Source organism: Ovis aries, chromosome 2 (assembly GCF_016772045.2).
Source record: "Ovis aries strain OAR_USU_Benz2616 breed Rambouillet chromosome 2, ARS-UI_Ramb_v3.0, whole genome shotgun sequence".
Lineage (NCBI taxonomy): Eukaryota > Metazoa > Chordata > Mammalia > Artiodactyla > Bovidae > Ovis > Ovis aries.
The window spans coordinates 21,588,884-21,616,694 of record NC_056055.1 but is presented as its reverse complement, the minus strand read 5'-3'; the positions used below and the strand labels follow the sequence as shown (position 1 = coordinate 21,616,694).

At 48.7% G+C, this 27,811-nt stretch overlaps 1 protein-coding gene across 1 annotated transcript; it reads left to right on the top strand.

Moving 5' to 3' along the window:
- The first annotated feature begins 7,591 nt into the window (after window positions 1-7,591).
- LOC105605928 (liprin-alpha-1-like) lies at window positions 7,592-27,267 on the top strand. The gene is given in 9 exon segments (XM_060411549.1): window positions 7,592-7,906; window positions 10,558-10,689; window positions 13,722-13,787; window positions 15,342-15,524; window positions 15,526-15,569; window positions 17,363-17,618; window positions 22,222-22,358; window positions 23,206-23,378; window positions 24,639-27,267. Coding segments are annotated over 9 exon segments (1,341 nt in total). The 3' UTR covers window positions 24,674-27,267.
- Window positions 27,268-27,811: the final 544 nt, after the last annotated feature.

Below are 27,811 nucleotides of genomic sequence, written 5' to 3'. Positions count from 1 at the left end.
TGAAAGCAGAGAGGAATAACCCCAGGGTCAGTAGGGGGATTCTCATGTGTTGACATTTGCCCCGCGGGGGTCACTGCCAGGCTCCGTGTTGCTGTCTTTAAACTCTGTCTGGTTTTCAAGTGGAGTTTTCACATCTTCCCACTGAGCAGACCAGGATGGATGAGTTTGGGGTTCTCATACTTTGCTTCAAATTTATGATGAGAGCTAATATAATTTTAGTACATTTGAGGGGGGAGTTCTCTGAACTTACATTTTTGTCCATGCTACAGTTTGTGTGGGGTCTTAGTTCCCCGACCAGGGATTAAAACCCATGACCCCTGCAGAAGTGCGGAGTCTTAACTACTGGGCCACTGGGGAAGTCCACTCTAACTTTAGGCTGCACTGGCGGGATTCCGACTTGCCTTAGCATGTTCCTGGCTATAGCATGAGGCTGAGAGGGGTTATCAGCCCTGAATTCAAGCATGAGGTTGAAGGTGCTCCTTTGGCCCTGCCCTGGAGCTGCTGCTGGAGCACCTGGAGTGCCTGGTACCCCGGTGCGTACCGTCCCTGCAGACGACGGCAGGCAAGTGGCAGGCTCAGTCCCCAGCCGGCATGACCAGCGAGCTGGAGGTGCTCAAGGCACTGAAGTCACTCTTTGAGCACCACAAGGCCCTGGACAAGAAGGTACCAGCCACCCGGCCATCCCGGATTTGTACACTTGCTGCCTTGTTAGGTGGATGATGCATGTATTTATGTAACTAGTTGACTTTTGAGCTTCTTGAATTCTTATAAATACATTTTTTCTGTAAGAAGTCAGAGTTTTATATGGTTAAAAAGTGTTGCCTGCATCCATGCTCAGTCATGTCTGAGTCTTTGTGACCCTGTGGACTGTAGCCCGCCATGCTCCTCTCTTCCTGGGACTTCCCAGGCAAGAATACTGGAGTGGGTGGCCATCTTCTACTCCAGGGGATCTTCCCGACCCAAGGATCGAACCTGCCGTCTTGCATTGGCACGTGGATTCTTTACCATTGATCCACCTGGGAAGCCCCCAGTTAAAAAGTATTAGTTGGTATAAATGTTTCCAGATTTATTATATTCTGTATATCAATTTGCAATTAAAAACTAGGTAATAGAATTATTTTAGGATAACATTTTTTTCTCTCAAACTTAGAATTTAAAGCTGTTAATAAGCAGATTTTCTTGACGTTAAGATCAATGAGATACATTAAATGTATTCTGTTACAGTAGCCGTGTATTAGGGTGAGTATACACTGGCAACCCACTCCAGTACTCCTGCCTGGAAAATCCCATGGGTGGAGGAGCCTGGTAGGCTGCAGTCCGTGGGGTCGCGAAGAGTCGGACACTGCTGAGCGACTTCACTTTCACTTTTCACTTTCATGCATTGGAGAAGGAGATGGCAACGCACTCCAGTGTTCTTGCCTGGAGAATCCCAGGGACAGGAGAGCCCGGTGGGCTGCCATCTATGGGGTCGCACAGAGTCGGACACGACTGAAACGACTTAGCAGCAGCAGCAGCAGCAGCAGCAGCAGCATACACTAAGAAGTGCACTAACGTATAGACACACATCAACACACGAGGCGCACTTGAAGGGTGTAGTTTGTTAGAAGAATTAGGTGCCACACATAAAGAGGTAAGTTCAGTCATCGTGTAATTTCAGTTAGTTCAGTTCAGTTCAGTCACTCAGTCGTGTCCAACTCTTTGCAGTCCCATGAATTGCAGCATGCCAGGCCTCCCTGTGCATCACCATCTCCCGGAGTTCACTCAACCTCACGTCCATCGAGTCGGTGATGCCATCCAGCCATCTCATCCTCTGTCGTCCCCTTCTCCTCCTGCCCCCAATCCCTGCCAGCATCAGAGTCTTTTCCAGTGAGTCAACTCTTCGCCTGAGGTGGCCAAAGTACTGGAGTTTCAGCTTTAGCATCATTCCCTCCAAAGAACACCCAGGGCTGATCTCCTTCAGAATGGACTGGTTGGATCTCCTTGCAGTCCAAGGGTTTGTCATTTGTATCCTTTCATTTTAAAAAAGTATGAAGGCTGTAGTGGTGGAAATCAGATGTTCTTTATCTTTCTGATTGAGGACCAGCCCACCTGGGTTATTTTAATGACTAGTAAACTAGACTTGTGGCTCAGAGCTGCAGGATCTCTTAAGTACCCCTTTGTCCAGTAGGAGACAAATTCTGACTCAAATCACCTGGTTCTAATCGGGATGGATCGCATCACCATGTATTTTCTTTTGATGCTGTATTTTCAGTTTTGAGTTGAGTTTTTCCAAATGGAATTTTGCTGTCTTTACTTATTTCTTTATTCTGATTCAATTTTTTGGTTTTCGCTGATGATTCTTAAAGAGAAGAATAACCCGAAAAAGATACTAATGGACGGGATGCTTGATGTAAACCACAAACAAGAAAACATGCCAAGCGCCAACGGAAAGGCGTGTCTTCGGTCTCACTCTGTCTGTTGTCTTACTGGATAGTACTCAACAGTGCGGGGCTGTTGAGACCTTTCACCAATGCACCATGTAGGTCTGAGTGGCCGTGAGGGTCGTGTGAGCTCCAGTGCGCAGAAGGCAGTTTTGATTTCACCCATTTCCCGGAAGTGCTGCATTCCCTCCCTCCCGAAACAAGACTGTCTAAGGTTTCCTTTCCCCCTTAGAGAACCAGCGACGGCTCTCTAAGCCGTGAGGAAGACCTGGCTCAGGTGATCGAGCTCCAGGAGATCATCAAGAAGAAGTCACGGGAGCAGAGCGAGATGAAGGACCGCCTGGCAGCCCTCTCTGCCCACATAACAGAGCTGGAGAAGGACCTGGACATGGCCAGGAAGGACCTCCTCAAGTCCAAGGAAGTGAACGTGAATCTACAGCGGGACGTCCGTGAAGTGAGTGACAGTGGACGTGTCTGTTGTCCTGAGGCGGAATGTGGGTCCTTTGTTCTCCCAGTGATCTCAGCCTTGGCATGGCTGCGTGAGCAAGAGCAGAGCACTGGCGAGACCGTGACTGGCTGCCTTCCCGCCTCTGCGTCGAGGTCTCTGGGGTAAAGAGGCCTGGTCCAGGCGGGCCGTTGGCAGTGGACCAACGTGAGGGCAGTCCTAGCGCTGTGCTGCACCCTGGGTGTGGACTCCTCATTTCCACAAGTTCTAGGGGGCCTAGTGTGTTCCTTTTTTAAAAATTCATTCATTCACTCATTCATGTATTGGAATATAGTTGCTTTACACTGCTGTGTCAATTTCTGCTGTACAGCAAAGTGAACCAATCATATATATACATATACGCATGTATCCCTGTGTTTTAGATTTCCTGCCCATTAACTTCACCACAGAGCACTGAGTCGAGTTCCCTGTGCTGTACAGTAGGTCCTTACTCGCTGTGGACTTGATGCATAGTATCAGTAGGGTGTATATGTCAACCCCAGTCTCCCAGTTCATCCCCCTATCTGCCTGTTGAATGTATTCCTGATGATGCTGAAATTTCCTTCTGATTCACTCAGGCGAGTCTGAACGTCTGTGGAGCCCATTCTCTCGGAGAGATGGGAGCATGCTGCATGGGCTCTGCTGAGGCAGCTTGCCTGGCCATCTTCTCTAGTTTTCTGAGGTTCCGCTCCTTGAAGGGATGTGTGACAGTGATGCCGGCGGTCAGACAAGTTGAGTGATGTTTGCTCACCCTCAGATCCTCAGGCCCGTGCTGAGTAACCATGCAGAATCGGGATGTTTCTGGCGGTCATGTCTGCGGGTGTCATGATTTATGAGAAACTCCCTAACGGTCACTGTGAAAACAGAAGAGAGCTGGGGGCTCAGGCCTCCTCCTGTGAGCCTCGCGTCTCCTCTGTGCGCAGACAGACAGTGCCCACTCTGCCCCACCCCTCCCCCATGAGGCCATCTCAGAGAGCACCCCTCCAGCATGAGGGACAGGAGGTGTACTTGTTTGATAGCTCGGTGTGAGTAATTCTGTGTGAGAACTCAAAACAGAAATATTTGCACATGTTTGTATAACCTGTTCACACTACTCTTTGGCAACAGGAGGAGATTAGGTGGCAGAGTTTAATACGTAGAGAATTCTGGAAAAAGCGTTTTTAAGACCTTTCACGTTTAATGTTAGGACAACATCGGTTACTTAGTGAGCATGGAGGGACCTGAAATGGATTTTGAGCTGGCTGACAGGAGTCGCACCAGCAGCAAGCTCTGCTCCTGGTTTGAGCGTTTCCTACATGTGGTGTAACTGCTTTAGAAGAACTAGGCTTGAGAAGGCTGCTCCCAGTTGTATTACGCTTTGACTTCTGTTTCCACTCATTAATATTCTTATTTAATTTTGAGGAAATTGCATGACATTTTTCCAACTTTTTCCCGAGGATATGAGCCTCAGAGCTCGCTGTTGGATCTGTTGAAGGTCCCTCCCTCTTCTGGGTCAAGCCCGCCTGTATGGTTTAGGAGACAGAGGTCCTTATTTCATGCCAGATACCTTCCCTCCAGGAATTCTTGCAATGACAGAGTAGTTTAGTGTACTGTTTGTTTGCTGTTTGGGTTTATTATGTAGAAAAGAAGCTTGGTAAATCGAGTGGCCAGACAGACGTTAAGACAGATGGGTGCCATCATGGCAAATGTGACATTTGAGGCGTGTTTTTGCTCACATCTCAGAAAACTGCCATGTCTAGGACTTTAATTCTGAGAACGCTAATTTTATGTTTGATTTGAAACTTAGGATTTAGTCCCACTTTTTTACTCTTAAGTGTATCGGAGTATTCTATGATAATGACTTACCTTTTCTCCTCTGCAATGCCTGGTGTAGGCTATGGCCCAGAAGGAGGACATGGAGAAGAGAATCAGTACACTTGAGAAACGCTACCTCGCTGCACAGCGCAAAGCCATCTCTGTGCACAACCTCGATGATAAACTTGAAAATGAAATCGCAAATAAGGATTCTGTGCATCGACAGGTAATGGCTTTTACTGAACTGTGTCTGACCTTTACAGTAGTGAATACTGAGGAAGGAAGGTAAAGATCTTTTCATGTGACTCCCATGTTGGAAATCAAGTCCCAATGGAAAGTTCTTAGGACCCTAAAATACTGCGTTCAAAAGTGTGAATGTACATCATGATAAATCAGCTGTACTGAAAGGAAATACATTTTTTAAAAATTGAGGGTGACTGCAACTTACAGGTTTGAATTATTTGGGATTTGGTTTAACCATTTTGTGGAATTCCACTCCTGACTCTTGTTTAACTTGACTTGAATCTGTTGGCTTGTTAGCATTTTTACTGAAAGAGCAGAGAGCAGCAGGGAACAAACATCACAGCAGCTGGCTGCCTGTTGGGAACCGGGGTCACTGTGACAAAAGGCAGGGTTAGAGCTCCAGTCTGATTAGGGTTTGTACTTCCTGTAGTTTGGTGAGCTTTACTTGCTCCTGTTCCTGCGTGGTCTCAGATAATCAGGACTTAAACAGGAAAACCAAATCTGGCTTCTCCAAAACAAAGTGAGTCAGTCTGGTGTGTGACAAAGTGTATCATTGGCTCCACTACAAAAATAAAATACTAGAAAGCCATTGAAATTTATGATGTGGAATGCTATTTAAGAGCATTACGATATACAAAACAATGGCTGTAAAAGGCAGATCAGAAAAGACTACGTACCATATGCTGTAGTTTTCTGAGGGTTTTAAAGCATCTCTTATTGTTTATGTATGTACATAGAGTAATACACACACAGAAAAAATAAGAAAGCTGCTTAGAAATAAATGCTACCCTCTCAGGAACCCGAGCGTATAGATAATTTCATTTATTTTTCTTTTTCAAAAAAAGAATCTGTCTAAATGTTCTACACTGAAAGCTTTCAGAGTAAGAAGATCTGTTAAAAGAATAATCATGCATTTACAAATATTAGTTGACTGGCATTTTCCCAGGCACACTCTGATCAGGTCTGTATTTCAGAGGAGATGAAAGCCATATTTTGGCTTACAAGCCCATGGCCATCTGCAGTCAGTAGGGTTCCCTTCAAATGATGATTCTGGTGATGTTTTAAGAAGGGTCAGTACTGACCCTTAACTTGTCAATAAGAATGAATAAGCTTCTACAGAAACCTGATCTTCTTTAATATATAAGAACTTTTTTTTTTTTTTTAAGACTTCTTTGGAGACGTTTAGGAAAAGCAAATACTCTGGCAGGAGGTGTTCTGCCCACTGAGACCAAGCCCAGGAACATTGAGAGAAAAATTACCGTGATGCAGCTTCCTAAACAGAACTAACCCTGTAGACACATGCATTTCGGTTTTGTCTCAGCTTACTAAAAATGGCAGAGGCTACACCACTTGGCCCGTTTTGATGTTCTGCTCTCTCTTTGTAGAAGGAGGATAAAGACCGACAGTTGGAGGAGTGCCTGGAGCTGGCAGAGCAGAAGCTGCAGCAGATGCTGCTGGAAGTGGAGGCTGAGCTGGCTCAGCGGGTGGCTGCGCTCTCCAAGGTGCTGCTCTTGGTCCCCGGGGGGGGCGGGGGAGAGGCGGCGCAGGGAGGGCCTGTTCCTGTGCTGTCCCACCGTGCCCCTCCCCGAGCTGCTCAGTCCACGAAGGAGCGCGGACGCGGGGGTGGTGCTGCCCGTCTGAGATGGGAGCGCTCCCTGAGTGTCAGACAGTCCCCGCTCCCGTGTCATCCCTACGTTAATTTCCCTCCAGTTTTGTCCTGTGCTCTGTGTGTCCCCAGGATGCTTCAGCTCTGAGTCACTGCTGCTCAGAGTTCAGTCAGCAACTCAAAGCCTAGCAGGATAAAGAACTAGAAAAATCCCATTCTCGTTTAAGAGATAGCCAAAATAGCTCTATAATGAACACAGTTGTAAGTCTTTATTCATACATTGTTGACTAAGTCACAGCGGGGCACGGTGCAAACCCGGGGCCCCACTCCCAGCTTGCAGTCCCCGGGAGCCCACGGGTGAGAGGCCACGTCCAGGAGACGTGGTGCTGCTGGGGCCATGGTCCCCATAGCCAGCCAGCCACCCCGACCTTCTGGAGGGAAAGGTGTTGCCCCGCACTGCTGGTGGGCACTGGCTGGGCATGGAGAGGCGGGCCAGGCCTGTGCTGGCCCGGCTGTCGGAGCGTTGCCTGGAGCTCAGTGAGTGGCTGAGTGGCCGGCCGGTCTCCGGAGGCGGGTGGTGTCCGGTGCTCGCAAACCCTCCCCGAGCAGGGTCACTAACAGCCGCTAGGGGGCGCCCTTCTGCCTGTGATCTTCCCCTCAAGGGTTGGTTTCTTCTCTCCCCTGGCATCTTTGCTGTCTGTCCCAGGTCGGCCTTATAGTCTGAACTTTTGTCTTCCGGAAGCTCTGCCACTAAGGAGGCTAAACTGCTCGAACTTACCTCCCAGCTTAGGAAGGAAGAACGCGTGCCCTCGTGTGTCCCATGCTTGCCACTGCCTGCTGCCCACGCTGGCTCGCCAAAGGCAGTCTGAGGAGGGGGCGCAGCGGCCGCGGGTGTGAGGCCTGGGGCCAGGGGGAGCACCTCTCCTCTCACGAGCCGGTCACCAGCACCCTCCATCATCCACGTGTCACACACGGAGCCGCGCTGGCTGAGCAGGCGTGCGGGTGTGCCCCCCGCGAACCCAGGGCCAGTGGTCCGCACAGAGCATGGCCCGCTTGCCGCCCCTGTGGTCACAGCCCGCGTGCCGTCAGGACAGGGTCGGTGCGAGCGGAGCTGATGCTGTTGGCCTACAGGCGGGAGAGAGACAGAGCAGCATCGAGGAGAGGGAGCGCCAGATAGAGGCCCAACTGGAGGAGAAGAGCGAGGAGCTGCCTTGGGTGCCTGTGGGCCAGAGCCGCGACTGGGCGGGGCTGGCGCTGCCTTTCTCCGCTGCTCCAGTCTCTGCCGTGGAGTGTGCATGTGTGGCCCTGTCTGCTGATCCAGGCACCCAACCTCGGGAGCAGGGCCAGATGTGGTCGCCCGTAGGTGGTTGTCAGGGGCCAGGGGGTCCCTACGTTCAAGGAGGACGCTTGTTGCTTTGACCAGCCAGGCCAGGGAGCTGCTCAGGATACAGTCGGACCTTACCAGGGCCCCTCAAACAAACTGAGGGTGCCAGCCCAAGGCCCGTGAAACTGAAGGCATGGTGCCCAGGTGTGGAGGTGCTTGCCTGGGACGTGGCACTGGAGTCCCACATGCCAAACTGCTGGTCCAGACGTGGTATGTGTGTGTAGGATGGCTGCTCCTAGGCAGGAGGAGAACCGTAGTTGCGCTGCGACAGAAGGCGCGCCAGGAAAGGGCAATGGTGGAGGCTCTCATCAGAGAGCCCTGAGAGAGGTTTCCCGGAAGGGTTGGCCACACAGCGGTACAGACCATCCAGGAAATGTAGTGGGGATCCCAGGTCCAGCCTCAGGGGTCAGTACTGTCCCTACCATAGCTGTGTTCTTGGGCCTGGGCTGCAGAGCCTCACGTGCGTGCTCCCAGAGGGCTGTGGTTCTGACTCCTATCATGAGACCTCGGTGAGGCTCCCTCCCTTCTTAGGCAGAGAGCTCAATGTCTCCCGATCAGGGGTGCACTTCCTTACTTTCAGAACTGCTGCTCAGAGGCTGTTGAGATTGGGATGCTGTTTATGACTAAGCCAATTCAAAGTAAACTTTTGTTTTGCTTTAAAAATATTTGAATGCTGATGCCTTATTGGGGAAGCTGTGACAGGTTTTATTTCCTTGGGCTCAAAAATCACTGCAGATGGTGACTGCAGCCATGAGATTAAAAAATGCTTGCTCCTTGGAAAGCTACGACAAACCTAGACAGCATATTGAAAAGTAGAGACATCGCTTTGCCGACAAAGGTCCATATAGTCAAAACCATTGTTTTTCCAGTAGTCACGTATGGATGTGAGAGCTGGACCATAAAGAAGGCTGAACACTGAAGAACTGATGCTTTTGAATTGCATTGCTGGAGAAGACTCTTTTTTAACAGAAAATAACCTGTCAACCCACTCCAGTACTCTTGCCTGGAAAATCCCATGGACAGAGGAGCCTGGTGGGCTGCCATCTGTGGGGTCACACAGAGTCAGACACGACTGAAGTGACTTAGCAGCAGCAGCACCAGCAACCTGTTTTTTAATTTTTTACAATGGAATATTTCAAACATGCACAAAAGTGGACGGAGTAGTATAATAAATACCCATGACCAATCAATTAGCCTCAGCAATTTCTAACACAGGGCCAATCTCAAATATATCATTCTTTTGTCTTCTCTCCATTTTTTTTATACAGTAGGTCCTAAAACAGCTTTTTAAACCATGAAATTGATGCTCGGTTTATAAAACACAGACTTTCCAACTTTGTTATTACATTTAAAAATTGCTTGAGGTAATTATTTCCAATTTTTTAATATGAATTTTCATATTGGAAAAGACCCTGATGCTGGGAAAGATTGAAGGCAGGAAGAGAATGGATGACAGAGGATGAGACAGTTGGATGGCAGTTCTGGGAGTTGGTGATGGGCAGGGAAGCCTGGCATGCTGCAGTCCATGGGGTCGCACAGTCAAACATGACTGAGCAACTGAACTGAATTGAATATGAATTATCATTGGAAGAAAAGCTACGACCAACCTAGACAGCATATTAAAAAGCAGAGATATTACTTTGCCATCAAAGGAACACCTAGTTAAAGCTATGGTTTTCCCAGTAGTCATGTATGGATGTGAGAGTTGGACCGTAAAGAAGGCTGAGCACCAAAGAATCGATGCTTTTGAACTGAGGTGTTGGAGAAGACTCTTGAGAGTCCACTGGACTGCAAGGAGATCAAACCAATCAATCCTAAAGGAAATCAGTCCTGATTGGAGGGACTGATGCTGAGGCTGAAGCTTCAATACTTTGGCCACCTGATGCGAAGAACTGACTCATTGGAAAAGACCCTGATGCTGGGAAAGATTGAAGACAGGGGAAGAAGGTGCAATAGAAGACGAGATGGTTGGATGTTATCACTGACTCGACGGACATGAGTTTGAGCAACTTCTGGGAGATAGTGAAGGACAGGGAAGCCTGGCGTGCTACAGTCCATGGGGTCACAAAGAGTCAGACACGACTGAGTGACTGAACAAGAGCAATCATTACAAAGAATTCAAGTGATGTTTCATGTAAAGAAAAATATGTGAAAGTCTATCTCCACTGGCTTTTTTTCCAAAATGAATTTTCTCACTTTTTTCTTTATAAATTGAATTCATTTTACACCCTTAATCCAGAATCAAGCTCCTGTTTATATATTGGGAAATTCCTCCACCAACGTGTGTGTAAGCCAATCCCCTTTCAAGTGTACTTGTTTCTGAGTGTAAATCTGCTTGCTCCTCAAGCCTTTTCGACAGGAAATGGCTGGTGACACTAAGGTCCCCCAGGTGCTCTGCCAAAGAGAAGTGTTGGGAGTGACCTTTGACCAGTGAAGTCCCTGCCTCCCTCTGCACCTGCCCGTCTGCTCTGGGGATGCTCAAGAGCCCACCAGAGGTGGCCGTGGGAGGGGACCGCCTTGGGAACGAGGGCACAGGCCGCTCACGTCGCGGCTCCCTGGTGCTTTTAAAAGAACGACGACTATACTTGCTCTTGAAGTTTATGAGTTCTCGTTTTTCCTGTTTTAGGCAAGGCAAAGAGAAAAAATGAATGAAGAACACAATGAACACTCATCAGATACCGTGGATAAGCTTCTGTCTGAATCAAATGAGAGGCTTCAGCTTCATCTGAAGGAGAGAATGGCTGCTCTGGAGGATAAGGTGAGCCAGCTTCATGGCCCCTTTACAAGAGATGCATCTGGCCTGGCTCAGCCCGGTCTGTGTGTGGGGGAAATCTCCAGGACAGAAGTTGGAAAACTCCCATAGAGGGCCCCAGAGTGAATGTCTTTACTGGTTAGAGTAGCAGCATTTCATGCTAGTCAATAAGTGTGACAGCCTCCACAGGCAGTGTGTAAAGGAACAGACATAGATGTGTGCCCGCAACCCTTACAGAAAGCATCAGTGAGGCGGAATCACCAGTGGCCCCGATGTCACCAGCCGCTGTGCTAGAACATTCTTCTAGGTCCACCCTCACCCCTTTGTTTCTTTCCTGGAAGTTTATTTCTGGGGCTTTGCTAGCAGTCCAGTGGCTGGGAGCCTGCCTTGCAAGGTCAGGGACGTAGGTTCGATCCCTGGTTGGTGAGCTAAGATCCCACGTGCCACGCGGCAATCACATCAAAGGAATCGCGCATGATGCAGCGAAGGCCCGATGCAGCCAAATCAGTAAGTTTAGTTCAGGATCTTTTATATAATGTGATTGAAAAGATTGAAGCAAGTAAAAGCAAGCATTCTCATATTCCAACTCTAGCCTTCTCTCTTTTTATTTGCTTTGGGAAATGTCTGAGAACCTCTATCAGAGCAGCTCAGTGGGCAACAGTCTGGTTCAGGTTCGGTGAAAACCTGTCCCAGCTGCACCAGTGCCCTAAAGACGAGGCCCAGAACCTTCGCTGAGGTCAGCGCTTGGGCGACGCTTGTCTGAGAGAGACCCATGGTCACTACAGGTTCTGTGGCACATTTTTCCCCCACAAAACCCAAGATGACACCCACACCTCACTAGAGAGCTCACTTCACCCTGACCTGTGGGCTGGCCCTGAGGTGGGGATAGTTTTGTCTCAGGTTTGAATTTTGCATGTGAAACCTGCGCCAGTTTCCTGAGTGACCACTGAACTGCAAAAGCTGAAAGCAAGTATAAAGCAGTTTCGCTTACCCCAGGGACCTGGCCTCCTTGGATCTAGAGGATCAGTCGGGGAAGGAGGAGTTTTTCTGTGTACAAGTTAGTGTTAAAAGTTTTCATCCGGCTTGGTGCTGACACTTCACTCTGGGAGCGAAGTCCGCCCCTCATCCCGAGGTGCTTTTGTTATGCCCAGAGTCCGAGTCCCCAAAACTGAGAGAATAAGACATCCACAGCAATGCAAAAGCATAAAGGGGTTTATTACTAGCTCGAGCCAGGACCCAGGTTTCATCCAGCATAGTGGAATCCGACAAGGGCCCCGACTTCTGAATCACATATACTTTTATACAGACGGTTCTTTGTTTCTGTAACAGCATAGCTGATTGCTTAAACCATATGCGCGCACGGGACTTTTAAACCTCACATCCCTATCTGGATTGGCTCGGGTCTGGCGCGGGCGGGGGGCTACGGGGATTTTTCTGATTGGTCTGGCTACACTGCCTGTGGGCCTGCCCCTTAGAGCCTGTCCTGGCTTCTGTTTGGTCCTAACACTTTATGCTTTCAGACGGAAGAGTAGCCATCCTGCAGTCCATGCAACGTCTGTTAAGAATTGATTCTAAAGCACTGTGTGTATCTTTTTCAGAATTCTCTCCTATGGGAAGTTGAAAATGCAAAAAAGCATTTAGAAGAGATGCAAAACAACAAGGTCCTTAAATCTCTAAATCCTTTAGAAATTTGTTAAGAGCTGAACTGAGCTGGGTTCATTGTTACAGTTACTACAGATGCTTAGTGGAAGTGGAGTTGCATTTTCCTTAGGCTAGTCCACTGATGTAACGTGTATGGCATTTCTGGTTTTGAACACTGAATGTGATTTGCATTATAGGTGGATTTAGAGTGTGTGGCCATTGTGTGTGGTTCAGAATTCTGAGTAGTCCTTTCTAGGTTCACCCGAAAGCTGAGACAAAGCATGAGCCTTTTCATGTGGACAGTGCTGTCCGTCACAAAGATAATACGAGCCACATACACAGTCTAAAATTTCCTAAAAATGAATGGGTTGCTTTACATGCTTTTTTCACTGCAAGTCCTGCAATCTGTGTGCTTTCCACACCGAGCTCTGCACCGGCCTGCGTCACATCATCAGTGGCTGCACAAGGCGAGTGACTGCCGTGGCCGACAGCACAGAGCTGCCAGGTTGAGTCGAGTGACTCGGAAACTTAGCCCGTTTGACTTGTTTTACCCCGTGAGGAAGTGAAGTGGGGTGTAGAGGAATGAATGTGAGGAATGCCCAGGAATGAAAGTGAGGTCCATGGAGACAGTTTAAAGCGATGAGAGGAGTGAGGGCAATAGAGTGAGTCCTGTCCCCCGCCACCTGAACCCCAACCCCAAGTCCAGCTTCTCTCTTCAGACTTCGTTGTCGTCAATGGCTTGCCATGTTTCCTCCAGAAGCTTTTCTACAGCTGAGATGTAACTTCTTATTCATTATGGTTTATAAGGGTTAGTATTGTTCTGAGTGTTTATATTTGCTATGGAACACTTAGAGTACAGTTTCTCAGAATTAAATGTTCAAAAATGTGTGATTTTAAGGCAAGAGAATGGAGAGGACGTGCTGATCGGGCTGATGGGGGTGAACCCATAGGCAGCTGGTTTGCTGGAGCGGAGCAGGAATGATGGCAGGTGGTCCTGGAGCCAGGAAAAGGGGTGGCCCAGCCCTGCGGAGGGGTCATGACGAAGACAGAAAGTGAGGGTACTGGCCACAGGGGACAGGGAGCCACCAAGCCAGCACCTCGAGGCTGCCCCTCGGTTGCTTTGAGGTCATGTCTGGGGAAACAAGGCAGGACCTGGGTGAGAGTGGGGCAGGGGGGAGATTTGCGGAGAGGAGGATATGAGGTGTGAGACTGGGAGGGCGGCACGGGGCCCAGCAGGCATTCTCCCCTGTGTCTCAGATGACAGAGCCTCCCTTGCGGTGTGAGGGGCCATCCCCAGAACAGCCCAGCCCGAGGGCCTGTGCCCTGAGAGGAGAGCCACGGGAGGCTGGCCCTCCCATCCCCTGGCTGCCCCTGCTCACTCCTGTCTGTGTGTTCAGACCAGCCTGCAAAACGGAGGGCTGGGAACCCCCGAGGACGGCGCTCCTCGGCTGCCGGGAGCCAGCGTGAGGAATTCCACCTGTGACAAGGTCATGCGGCAGAGCTCTGATGGCAAGGCTAATCAGACCTCAGGTTTTCCCCGTGGAATTTCCTGAGCATCCACCCCCCCAAAAATAAGAATCTGCCTGCTTTTCCACTCTTCTGACATTCTCTGGAAAAAGTCAATTCAGGGCTTTAGTCTTCTGCATTTGAAAGAGTGTTTCAATCCAAAAACCCCTCTGATGGCTTTTTAGCCGGCCTGCAGGACTCGTACAGCTGCGCATGTGACCGCAGGAGGCACAGGAAGCTTAAAACATCCTTGGAATGTAGGGGTTTCCGAAGAGTCAAAATCATTAGAATAGGACTGATTTAAGGTTTCATTTGTTGAGCCAATACTTGCAGCCAAATTTTCATATCCTTTATTTTTAGATATAGTTGGTATATAGAAAAACAAGTAGTAGACCTGGTATTAGCAACATTAGATCTTTGAGTTAAGTACCTTCTTTGTTATAACCCACTGCACCTTTGTTCTATAGAGATGTAACTTTAATGCTTTAGGGAGATGCAGATTAAAGAAAAACACTTCAGGGGAAACGAGATTAACATTCATTAAGGAAGAGAGCCAAAAAGTGTTAACAAGCCTCTTGGCCAGAAGATAATGTAAATCACCTGAGACCTTTTGTATACAAAAAGATATACAGAAAGAGTCTGGGCTGCTAACACTACATAATTTTGTATTACCCATTGATCTCTATGTATAATCAAAAGTATAAAAGGCCTTGAAGGACAATAGAAGGAGAGCCAGTCGCTGGACTGGTTTCCCCCGTGTCTCCTCTTTACTCTAATTTCAGGCTGAATTCCCATCTGGGACATGGAGGCTCACTCTGTCTACTTACTTGTCCCAGCTTTTAAGATCCGTAAGAGAGAGAGCCCAAGGCGGGGCACTCTCCGATATTCAAACGGGCGCCGGTGGCCTAACGTAGATGGTACAAGCTCCTTGTCTGGAACTTTATTGGTTTTCCACGTAACCCAAGTTAATCAGCCTCTTCTCTCCACTTAATTTTCCTACTACACTATTTCTTCCTAATCTAATCTTATATTAATAAATAAATAAGTCTTTCCTCGCCAACTCCGTCCGCCCTTCGAATTCCCTGGATCCACCGGGGCTGGACCCCGGCACTCGGCGAACTAATACCAGTGATGACCTGCGGGGTGGACCCAGCAGCTGCAGAGCTGAAGGATTTTTTTTTTTCTAATTTTCCTTCAGCCTGGCTGATGGAAGCATGGATGTATTTTTGTAATTTTCAGTTTTTGTCTCTGACTCCATCAGCCCACCCTTGTGAATAACCTCATAGGATTGCCTTCCGTCCACGCTGAGACCTGAATGTCACCAGGCCATCTAGGAACTGGATTCTCCTCCTGCCGGTTTCTTCAGTACTGCTCGTTTAAGAGATGGCAGTGTCTCATAAGCATGGCCCATTTGTCCAAAGTCAGGGCTTCCTTGTAAAATTGTGTTCAGCTCCTGATAGACTTGAGCTGTCCGGAATGTTGCTGACGAGACGTGGTCCTCTCGTGCCCAGGTGCAACCCCTGAAAGATCAGGACCGGGAGCGCGGGCAGCAAGCCAGCGTGCTGGCCAACGTGGCCCAGGTGTTCGAGAATGACGAGGGCGTGTCTGACGGCGAGGGCGACGGGGTCACCCTCTTCAGCACGCCCGCTCTGCTGTCGCCCAGTGGGCAGGCCGATGCCAAGACTCCGGCCGGGAGGGAGGATTCAGGAGCAGCTGGACAAGATCAATGAAGAGATCTGGTGGGTGCACCTGAGCCCAGCTCCCCGGAGACTCGGCTTCTCTGAGGAGCTGTCTTCTGCTTAGGGAAGTCTGAGTGTTCCGTAGTAAGAAAACTGACTTCAGGTCTGCTTCGAGAATTTTCAGTTCTGAGATTGCCCTTGATTATAGAGCTCAGTCAGCCAGGGCGTTCTGTCCACAGTGTGATGTCAGCACTCTGTGGGGGGCCGTTGTGGGGTGTCCCCCCCTCAGCTCTGGGCCCCAAGGTGGGTGAGGTGCCAAGGCAGTGTCCCCTGTGGCCCGTGCACCCTCCAGCACTGAGGGTTCACCTTCGTGTGTCCCTCGGAGCCTTCCAGGTTCTGGTGAAAAGCCACCTGGAACAGAAAAGCTGGGGTTCTGGGGTTGGCAAATTCCCACTCAGATCTGCATTTTCCTTTTTAACTTAATACGTTGTGAAGTTCGGCTTGTTGTAAGACAGTATTCCAAGGACATGTGTTTGAGTTTTTCTCATCTCATCAGTATATTTAAAATGTTTTCTTTAGACCCAGTCTTGGCAGTTATAACAGTTTACAAAACAGGATAGAACCCAAAGGCCCGCCTCGTGGTGAGCAGGGGGCCCTGGGTCTGGGTGCAGCTGGGTGGCTGGGGGCCCCGAGGCCTACCTGGTGCCACACCCGCACAGCTGTGCCTCCTGTCCCGAGTCCACGTTCAGAGTGGCTGCAGGCCGGTGACCCTGCACAGGACCTGGCAGAACTGCTGCTCAGATTGTTCTCATCCGGTCACCCCTGGCCAAGGTGCCCATTCCTGCCGGTCGAGTGCGGGGGGCTCGGGGAAAAGGCGGGGATGAATGGCACAACCAGCAAACACAGATGGTGCCGCTTGCACTTTTGATGCTGAGACAGACTGCTTTGTGGGCCGTGTTTGAGCACAGACAAGCTCAGAAAGATTGTCTTTCCTCATCCCCGTAGGAAATTTAGAACAGTTACATATTAATATTTTTATTTCTACAGCAAGTTGTCAGGTAAATGTGATTTTTCCTTATGCAACAAGTTGACTTGATGTAAATGGTAAATTCTGTCCATCAACTTGTCAACGGTGAAAAACTTTCAAGATGTATAAGTAGAAGTGAAACTGGAGCGTTTACTACCTGTAAGGATCTTGTCTTTTAATTTGAAAATCATTTTATTTGCATAATCTTGTATTTAATCTGTATATAAAATCATCCATGACACATTAGGGGAGAAGAGCAGTAACTGTGAATTCTAGGTTAATGCAGCACATTGACATGAATCCAGAAACTCACACAGAGCTGGTGGAGAACTTCATCAAGTGATGCGTTTGTACATACACAAGCTTAAAAAAAATTAAAAGTGCAACTCAGCACTTCATCTGGTCTGGAGACTTGTGTTTAGAAACTCCAGCTTGCTCGTGAATCGCTGTTTTGGTTATACGGAGTTCCGGATTCCCAGTGGAAAAGATCTGAGGCACTGACGTGCATCTCTGCCCTGAGAGCAGGGCAGGTAAAGGTGATCAGCTTCAGGTGTCTCCTCACAGGAGAGTCACCACCCAGGCCCCATCAGAATGTTAAATAAGTCAAATCAAACGTGAAGGATCAGGGGCCACCTTGTAAGACTCAATGATAAGTTATTCTAAGTTTGAGAATATTCAAAAGAGGGAAAGCTGGTCCTTTTTGCTCAGATGTTAATTGAGCAACTCTTCCTGGAATTTGCTAATCGTGACACAGAATGCAAGCCTAAATTTGTTGTCCAGACACGTTCCTCTGCTGACAAAGGCAGGTGATTTTATTCTATTTTAGGTTGATCCAAGAAAAGAAGGAGAACACGGATCAGTGGGCTGAGAGGATTGAGAGCAGGGTGGGCAGGGGGAGCTTAAGCAACCTTCGGTGCTTTAAATCCTTGAACTCCCTCAACCTGAATCCCGCCTCCTCGCATGCCAGCTCCTGCCCGCCCAGCAGAGGGTGCTCCAAGTCCCGAATGAGGCGGCACAGCCTTGCGCGGGAAGTAGACAAGCTAGGCTTCATGACTGGTACGTGTCTGCCTCCTCCCTGCCGTGCCCTCCCCGAGCACACTGGTTTTCTTTTGTTTGTTTGTTTTTTCTCTTTTTACCCAGAAGAAAATCAGGTACATTTGCTATGCTCAGAGGTCTAAGATTTTTAAAACTGCCTAGTCTTTAATGAGGCTTCCCTAGTGCCTTAGACGGTAAAGCGTCTGTCTGCAATGCAGGAGACCCGGGTTCGATCCCTGGGTTGGGAAAATCCCCTGGAGAAGGAAATGGCAGCCCACTCCAGTATTCTTGCCTGGAAAATCCCATGGACCGCGGAGCCTGGTAGGCCACTGTCCATGGGGTCGCAAAGAGTCGGACATGACTGAGCGAAATCATTCCATAATTGCACAGCGACAAATTAGTCTTGATATTTGGACTCCTGGCTTAGGTCTGCTCGCTAATGGGCCTGGCCGTGTGCTCAGGCCAGCTCTGCATGTGAAACCAGATTAAAAGCCCGGTGCCCCAGGGCCCCAGTGAAGAAGTTGGGCTTCCTCACTCTTCCGAGTCTGAAAACGAGATGACGACCTAGGGCTTTTGGTGACAGAGTGTGCGGCTCTAAAGCACATGTTCCAGCTTTCTTCCATGTTTAGCTTAGGTTTGGTGAGTGCATTGCTGTTTACCCCATGAAATCATGTTTACAACACTCTGCTTTGTAACTGCACTTGTATTATCACTTTTTTTGGTTACCACCCGTTTCATGTTAGCTGCATTGTTAGTCGGCATATAATTAAATTGACTGTGAATCATTTAGCGGCATGTGAAGTGGCAACTAGTCCATTTTGTGGTCTTTTGAGACACTGTTTTTATAATTTGCATTGTTGGCTAATTAGTTGATATTTAAAAGTCTTTGATGATTTCTCTGTAGTTTCACGACTGATTTCTTTCCGAGTGTTTGTAAAAGAGCAGTCTGTGTATTTTGTCCTGCTGTTGGAGTTCTCTGATGGTGTGTCTGCTTTCAGCATTGGTTTTGATTTCCTGGCTCATCCTGTTGTCTGCTTAGTGGTTGTCAGTCCAGACCCCAGCTCCCCACCACTGCCCCACCTCGCCCCCGAGGCTGTAGTTTACTCATCCATCTCCCCTTCCCCGTCCTCCCACTTGCTCTGGTCATAGCAGTGCTGTGGTCCACAGCAGGTGTCCCCTTAGTCGGGTTTGTGCTTTGTCTTCATGTCTCATCAAATGGTGTTTTTCCCCGATAGCAGTAAGTTTGAATTAGCATATCACTATGCAGTTACAAGCATAATATAGATGGATCCTAAACCACATATCATGTGTAATTAATAAATGAGATTATCTTTACTTAAATGATCTTCTTAAGTGTAGAATTAATGGACTTTTGACACAATATCCTTTCTGTGTTGGTGCTTGTATTTTTAAGACTATAAATCTCATCAGCGTTTGCACAGTTAATGTCTCTACTAGACTCTTTAAAAAGCATCTTCTATGGTTAATAAAATGTAAAGACTGCACCTGCTATTATGCTAGCTTTCATTCTTACATATTTTCACAGGGAACCTGGTTTAATAAATTTACTTTGAGAAGTTTTAAATCAAATTCTAGGTAAGCATTTTATGTTAATGTCCAGTAGGTGGTTCGATTTTTCAGTGTTCAAATAGGTGTTATGGTAACTTCCTCATCAGTTAAATTACTATTTTAAAGTATAACATGTTTTTTACGAAGAGAAACTAACTTATAGAGAAGTTTGGCTGAGAATAGACAACTGTTAAGGGCCTTTTTTGTACAGAATGCTGTGCTTTAATAAATTGTGATGTTGTGATAGAATTGTATCTTCCTGAGTAATAATTTATAGTGTTTCTCTAGTAAATCTTGAATAGCTTATTTAATTTCTGTGGTCAAAAAAAATGTTCTGTTTCCAGTTACATGTTCTCTAAATCTTCATCTCACTTATATGTTTGCCATCATTTTTGCTATACTGTATTTGTCTGTACTGATTCTTGAATTTTTAGCTTCAAAGTCTCAATAAATCTGGTTTCTCTTCATTTCTTTGCATGCATCTATCAGCCTAGTGATTTAAGGAAGCATTGTCGAAAGGTAAACTATTTAGTAATTTAGCATGCCTTTGTTTCTCTGTGAAGTAGTAGAGAGTCCTAATCATTTTACATGAATGAACACTGTGTGGTTATGTACTGGTGAATAATTGACATTTTAATGGAAGCAATGAAACTTACCCACCACTTAAACTATGCTGATGGTTCTGTTGGAAATAGGTCATTTGTTGGGACAATTGTAACAGTTTGCCTATCTCCCACTTGTTTGCCTTCTAATCATCTCATGCTTATTTATAATAGACATAGTATTATTTATTATTTAAAAATTTTTCTTTACTAATTTTTTTGGCTGTGCTGCACAGCTTATGGGATCTTAGTTCTCCAACCAAGGATCAGACCAGTGTCCTGGCAGTGAAAGTGCCAAGTCCTAACGTCTGGACCACCATGGAATTTCTACTTAGTGTTTTATTTTGTTTTTTTTTAAACAAATGACTGAATCAGAGCCATAGAAGTTAGATTTGGGGGAAGCCAATTTAATGACAGTGGGTAGCAGTGTGCAGGAGACTCTGTGCACCAGGCACCGTGTCGAGTGCTTTCCGAGTCTGTCATCTAATCCCGCAGACGCCCAGGTGAGGTCCAGGCTGCTGTTATCCCCATTCAGCAGACAGGGACACTGAGGCTTAGAGAGGCCAAGCACTGTGCCCAGGCTCCCACACCCAGCAGTGTGGTTCAGACTGCTCTGATCAGAGCCTGGACACTTACTATGGTGCCATCCAGCCCGCTTTGCTCCAGAGGCTCTCGTGTCCATCACGGCATCCCTGATGGAGGGAGCATCAGGAGGGAGCTTGCTGCCTCTCCCCTTTGGTCACTTGGTTGAGCCCGTTGTTGGAGTCCAGTGCCCCGGGGGCTGGCCTTCCTTGTCCCTCTCCCACTCCCAGCCTGCTGATCGAGCACTCCTGGGGCCTTCCTGCAGGACTCGGGCAGCTGTGCTCCAGTTCAGGCAGCTCAGTGCCCGGGAGCCCTTCTGCTGGGCACAGCAGAGCAGCACCATCACCCTGGGATTGGTGACCTGGGTGTGCTGCTCGCCCGCTCTGTGGCCTGCTTTGCCCTCCTGTTAAGTGAGGACATGGCACTGCCCATCCTAGTCACGTGGGCACCAGTGGGGCGGCTCCCATCCTGGGGAAGGGCTGCCAGGCTGCGCACCCAGAGGCCTTCCTTAGCAGGAGGCCCGGGGGAAGGGGCTGGCTGTGGTCCCTGACTCTGAGGCAGGTGTTTGTCTCCACTGAGTCCATAGTCAACCCAGGTGTGTCACTTCCCTGCTCTGTTCTTTGTTGTTTCTGATTTTTATAAATGCTTATTTTAACTTGAATTTGAGATTGATCCCTGTTCAGTTCCATGTGGATAATTTCTAGCCTTTGTAGCCCTCTATTGTCTGAGGTTTCTTGGTAGAGATCAGGGGAGGGTGTCCAGTTTATCCAGCTGCTGTTAAACGAGTTCAGCTGTATTTTGCACTAAGTCACTTTGTTGTCACCAAGCTCCTGTGGGGCTGCATGGGATCAGTATTCTTTACAGAATCCCATTAAAAAAGGACTGGTTAGTTGGTTAAAACAACACACTCATTGTTTATAAAAATACTTGCCATGCATGTTTCCCCAAACCTCCCCTGCTTAACCACACACCCAAATGTATAAGTGAGACCTGTCTGGACCCCGAAGGGGTTCATCTGTTCCCCACACTGTTGCCACCACTGTCTTTCCTATCTTCAGACCCAGGACTAGCAGCAAAGCTGGGAGTCCAGGAGAGATCATCTTTTTTTTTTTTTTTACATCCCTTCCCTTTCGAACCTCCCTCCCATCTCCCTCCCCATGCCACCCCTCTAGGTTGATACAAGATTATTTCTTAGTGAAGACCTAGGAGAGCTTTATGTAAACCACAGTGAGCAAATGACCCTCAAACTGGGTGTAAGCACTTCAGTATGTAGCCCCCAGTCTGTGTGTTACTGAGAAATACAAGCCAGACACATGGTGTTCGCATGGAGGGCTTGGGTACCTTTTCTGTGTTTGACTTGTTGTCATGGGTTCAGTAACCTGCATCATCACTACAAATGATCTTGGGTGGTGGTACAAGCTGTTTCCTTTTCTCCTTCAAATAGAAAGGTCTGGATGGCTTTGCTGAGAGGTTTCTTACTCTTGCTAGTGGTGCTTCCGAGCAGCATCTGGCGATGAGCACAGTCCTTTCATCAGGGCAGTTCATGCCATGCAGGGTTCACGGTGCTGGCGTGGCTCTGCTGTCCTGCCTGGCAGGGCCATCTGGTCGCTGGATTCCAGGGAGTGTGGAGCCCGGGTGCAGGGAGGCTCCGGTCCAGGGTCTCTGCACTCAGTGGGGTGCTCTCGCTGCTCCATGGCCCCGCTCCCTTGAACAAACAGTCGTTTAAGATGGCATTAAGCTAGAACAAGGCATTTTGTTGTACTTGGTGGATAGTATAGCTAATATATTTTCAAATAATTTTCTGGTTATAATGTAACCTGTGTGATTGCCTTTTTCGACACAGTCCATTGTTAGCCATTTTTCACTTACTTCACTCCCTCAGTTGCCAGCTTTACAGGAAGAGGTAGAAGATGATGAGACCACCATCAAAGGTGAAACCCTGACCTCCGCCTCGCTGCGGTCCCTTCAGCTGGACCGGCTGGACACGGGGTCGCTGCGCACAGCCAGCAACGAGGACATCAGGGACGCCCGCAAGTAAGGGGCCTGCTCGCCTTGTCGTCAGTTTCAGGAGTCTTGCGCCTCTTATCTTGAAAGAGTTGCAAGGATGATTGTAAAGGAATCTGACTGGATTCGGTGCCTGTGTTTAGTGGTGGACTTCAGGTGCTGGGGTAGAAGAGCTCAGTGACCTCAGTGATTTTAGAAAGCATCTGTCTCTATGTATTGACTCCTGTGGGAGGTTTCTTCCTGCTCTTGCTAGAGGTCTGCCCGGCCTGGGGCACGTTCCTGATGGTTACGGCTCCGTGACTCTTGGATTTGCTCTTGAGGGTCCCTCCCTTTTCCTCAGGGGTCTCCTCTCAGGAGACTGTCTGTTACCTCCTGTGACTGACACTGTCCTTATTCAGACCCCCACCTGCTGAGCTCCTGTTGTGAGCCAGGCAGCACTCGATGGAGGGCACATGTGGTCACCTGACCAGCAGCCCTGCACAGTGACCGTCACTCTCCTGCCACGGCCGAGGACAGTCACCCTGCAGGAGGCGGAGGGAACTGCCCAGAACTGGGGAGCTTGCCTTCTCTGGGAGTGTCGTCACCTGCAGAGCAGCGACCCTGAGGGAGGGTTGGAGCACCCTCTGCACCAGCTCGTCTGGAGTGAAGCCCTCCTTGGGGAGACCTCCAGTCAGAGAAGCTCAGCTTCCTGGGGCCGTTGTTTATGGCCGGAAGTCTGCATTGCTCGTGTGGAGTGTGGTTGGTGAAGGAGACTCCACTGTCTGCTGCGAGGTTGAGGCGCGGATGTTGCTGGGTGGCCGTTTCTATCCGTAGGTCTTGTGGAGGGGTGTGTGTTTGCACGAGGGTGCCAGTTAAAGGTCGTTTTCTCTCCCCGAAGCTCGATAGGCTCTCAGGACGGCCCCGGGGGCAACCCCAGCAACAGCAATAGCAGCCCGGACTCGCTGCAGAAAGCCCCAAAGAAGAAGGGCATCAAGTCCTCCATCGGTCATTTGTTTGGCAAAAAGAAAAAGGGCCAGCCTGGACACACCAGCAAGGAGGCGTTAGGACCAGGTGGGTGCTTCACAGTTCAGAGGGAGGAGGGTCTGCATGCATGTCCCTTCTGTGTCTCCCCCGCTGTCCCCACGAGGCTCCTGTCAGTCACGCTGGGTGTCCTCCTGGGAGGAGTGGAGGAGGTGTCTGTCTTCTTTAGGGTCTGAGATGATCGGATCAGTTGATGAGTGGATGGGTGGATGGATGGATGAATTAAGAGTGGATGGATGGATGGATTGGTGAGTGGATGGATGGATGAACAGATGGCTGGCTGGATGGGTGGATGAACGGAGCGTGGAATGAATAAAGCAGATGTTTATACTCCAATGAGAAACATACTCTACAAAATTGACTGAGTAGGAGCTGGTCAATGATTGTTTCCTCCAGAACAGTGACACGTGTTTGGAAATGGTCTAAGTGCTCATCAGTGAGGAGTGAGGTACAATCTGTGGACACCCCACAAGGAACAGCACCCCCTCCTTCCTGCCACTTTCCCCATCCCCAGGAGCTCATCAGGGGTTCTGCCCATGCCCCCCACCCCAGCCCACAGCCACGCAGGTCCTCCTGGGGTCTCCTCATCAGACAGTGTTATCATCAGGCCCCCCATCTCACTCGGCTTCATCTCCTTAAGGACAGGGTATGTTCCTGCCTCTTCAGCCAGATAGTTGTTGAGTGTCTTCTTTTTGCTGGGTGTGGGATTTATAGGGTAAGTAAAACAGATATGGTCTGGAGCACAGTTAAGTGAGAAGAGAGAAAAAGGAGCAGATTATTAAATGCTATCCCTATTATTAATAAATACCACACTGAGATGGATGGCACATTGATTATATACCAGATGCTGTGTGTGCCCCTTACCAAGCAGGTGCTGCCACCTCCCGATTTACAGAGGAGGAGACAGTGATGGTCGCACGGTTAGGGAGTGGTGAGGGCAGGTTCACACCCACGTAGTGGGACCATGCACTTTGCTGAGCCCCAGCCACCTCTCTGGTGGACATAAGTTTGAGCAAACTCCAGGAGATGGGGAATTACAGGAAAGCCTGCAGTGCTGCAGTCCACGGAGTGGCAAAGAGTCGGACACAACTGAGTGACTGAACTAAAACCTGAGTGTGTGCTAAACTGCTTCAGTCGTGTCTGACTCTTTGTGACCCCAGGGACTGTAGCCCACCAGCTCCTCTGTCCATGGGATTCTCCAGGCAAGAATACTGGAGTGGGTTGCCATGCCCTTCTCCAGGGCATCTTCTCAACCCAGGGATCAAACCCACATCTCGTTATCTCTTGCAGTGGCAGGCAGGATCTTTACCGCTAGCGCCACCTAGAAAGCCCCAGGGAACGCTGACAACTAGGAAATGCAGAAAATAAGGGCTGCTCCTAAGTTAAACTGGAAGAGCAGCAAGCACAGGTTGAAAAGAGGATAACACACAAAGAGCGACAACAGTGCTGACAGAGACAAGCCGGGATGTGTTCACCCACAAAGAAAATATCTGTGCCATTCGGAGGAGGAGCCCGCCAGCCCTTGGAGGGACAGTTGGAACCGGTATGAAAACCGAGGCCATGGTCAGCAGTGCCCACCCACACGGCCCGAGTGGAGTGGTGTCACTCACCAGCTTCCTGTGTCCCCAGAGCTGCTGGGGGTGACATCTGAGTGCTGAGGCCGGGCAACGTCCCCAAGTGAGCTAACGCATCCCTGCTCTCCTTCCAGTGCTGCTGCGGGGCTCTCTGTGGGTGGCCACCCTCATCCCCTGTTCTGCCACCTGCTGGGGCCCGGCTGTCCCCCTGGGATCATTTCAGCCCTTGAGCTTGGGTGTTCCCAGCCCTCTGCCACGCTGGACTGGGATGCAACTCAGGACTTGGGCTTGAGATATCAAGGAGACTGTGAATCTGGAAGGACACAGCCCTGGGGCCCTCGACTGACCACGTGAGAAGAGCAGGAGAGCAAAGCCCCCTCAGGGAGGAAGCAGAGCTGGGGAACGTGCCCACACCCACCGCTGCCTCCGGCACAAGTGCCTCTTTTTTGCCTCTCCTTGGCCTGAAATAGACCCCAGCTGCTGCTGCTCCGCAGGTGATTCCTAAAGATGCACATCCTGCAAGAGCTATTGTCCTGCTGCTCTGGGGCTGCCTAAGTGTGCTCAGGAGCGTCAGACAGTGGGGCTGCCACGCCTGATGCTGGGGAGGGCCTGATGCTGGGGGAGGGCCTGATGTTGGGGGAGTACCTGTTGCTGGACCAGGGCCTGATGCTGGGGGAGGGCCTGATGCTGGACTAGGGCCTGATGTTGGGGGAGGACCTGATGCTGGGGGAGTGCCTGATGCTGGACTAGGGTCTGATGGTTGGGGAAGGTCTGGTTCTGGACTAAGGCCCTTTGCTGGGTGAGGGTCTGATGCTGGAGGAGGGCCTGAATCTGGGGGGGAACATCTGATGCTGGACTAGGGCCTGATGCTAGGGGTGGTCCTGATGCTGGACTAAGGCCTGATGCTGGGGGAGGGTGTGATGCTGGAGGAGGGTCTGATGCTGGAGAATGGCCTTGATGCTAGGGGAGGGTCTGATGCTGGTAGAGGGCCCTGATACTGGGGTGGGAACATCTGATGCTGGACTAGGGTCTGATGCTGGGGGAGTGCCTGATGCTCGACTAGGGCCTGATGCTGGGGGTTAAACGTCTGATGCTGGCGGGAAGGTCTGATGATGGTGGGCAGTGTGCTGCCAGATATACACAGAGTTGTGATTATAAATATGAGAAATGTTTTTTTCATACTTTCCTGACCACCTTGCTATGTTCTTTTTTTCTGAAGCATAATTGCTGTGCAATATCGGTTTGATTTCTGCCATACATCAACATGAATTAGCCATAGGTGTACGTGTGTCCCCTCCCTCTTGAATCCCCCTCCCACCTCCCCCTGCTACATTCTTGTTTCTATGGATATATGAATAATAAAGACTGTTGACCAAAATAACATAAAAAGCTCCCACACACAAGCGTGCACACGCACACTCCCTAGTACATCATTCGGGTCCGCATCAGGGCTGCCCTTGGCCACCCCGCCCTGGGATCCACGGTGAGCCTCGACACCTGCACTTTGTTCCCACCCTCGGCTCACTGCCCACGCCTCAGCAGCAGAGGGGCCCTGTCCCCGCAGGTGCTGAAGTGATGGAGCCTCTTGTCTCCATAGCCAAGGACATGAATACGAGGTCGGTCATCCTTTGGGGACCCCTATACTTCCGCCTTCTAGCCTTTCCATTGTATCCATCCGTTTCTCTTAACAGAATGTCCGTGTGATGAAACGGGCTCCCATTACCAGCTCTGTTCTGTTCTCATTGAGAGTACAGCTTACCCTCGGCACTCTTTATTGGCAGTGGGAAATTTTGCTTCAGTACTTTATTGAAAGAAAGCAGTAAATAATACTGTAATAAAAATAGTTCAAAAGTAGACTGTACATACTTTGTCACATATTCAGGAAGTTCACAAAAGATTAATAGAAAAACAGAATGATAACAATGAATTGTACAAGGAAATTAAAGGCAGAACGCACATGTAAAGAGACATGCCGTCTCTGTCTACCAAGATATCAGCTGCATAATAAGGCACCATGATCTGAACGCATCTCTTGCTGGCTTTTTTAATGTGCTGCTGAAAAAGTAAAAGTTACATTTGCTGCTTATACTATCCAAAATGGCTATGTCATCAAAATCTAAAAATGTATGCCTAGGTCCATTCTTTAAACATGTTTACAAACAGATGTAAAAAGATGATTTACATCAGAAAAATAAGGCCTTTGTCAGAGCTGCACTATGCTGTCTGTCAGGGATGTGGCGCCCTCACTGTCCAACTCAATGGCTCCGCAGTGGGTGCAGGGCATCGCGATTGGTCCTCAAAGAGTCTCACTGGAGAGGAGGGATCCGGGTCCAGAGACTAGGTTACAGGAGAGATTTTAATAGTCATCTTCTAGTCATCCTTTCAGCCCAAATTTCATTAGAAGCTCACATTGAACACCCAGTACTTTTAAATCGCTTCATGCTGCAGACAAAAAGCATTTCTTCCTAGAAAAAAAGTACAGTTTAGGTCAGTCGTTAAAATACAACAGTTGGTTGAAATTAAGTTCGCTCATTTCAGAGTGATTGTTGGAGAGCTTGGTTACATTCTGGAAGGATAATACACACCGTTAAATGATGATTTTACAATCGCAGTAAAACCCCTTCTCTCATGGTTTAACATTTAAAAATTAAACAAGAATAATTAGAATAAATGCATCATTTACAAAAGTCCTATATTTGTTCATAGGATTTATACAGACAAGTATTACAGTACATTCATTTGAAAGACTAAAATCAGGTATCAGAACATGAACTGATCTGAAAGGATATTCATAACCTGGATATACAAGAAAAAGTAAGTATATAAATGAAGTCATAAGTTTACATAAATATAAGAAACATTAAAGTTTAAAATATTTTCTCTATGGTA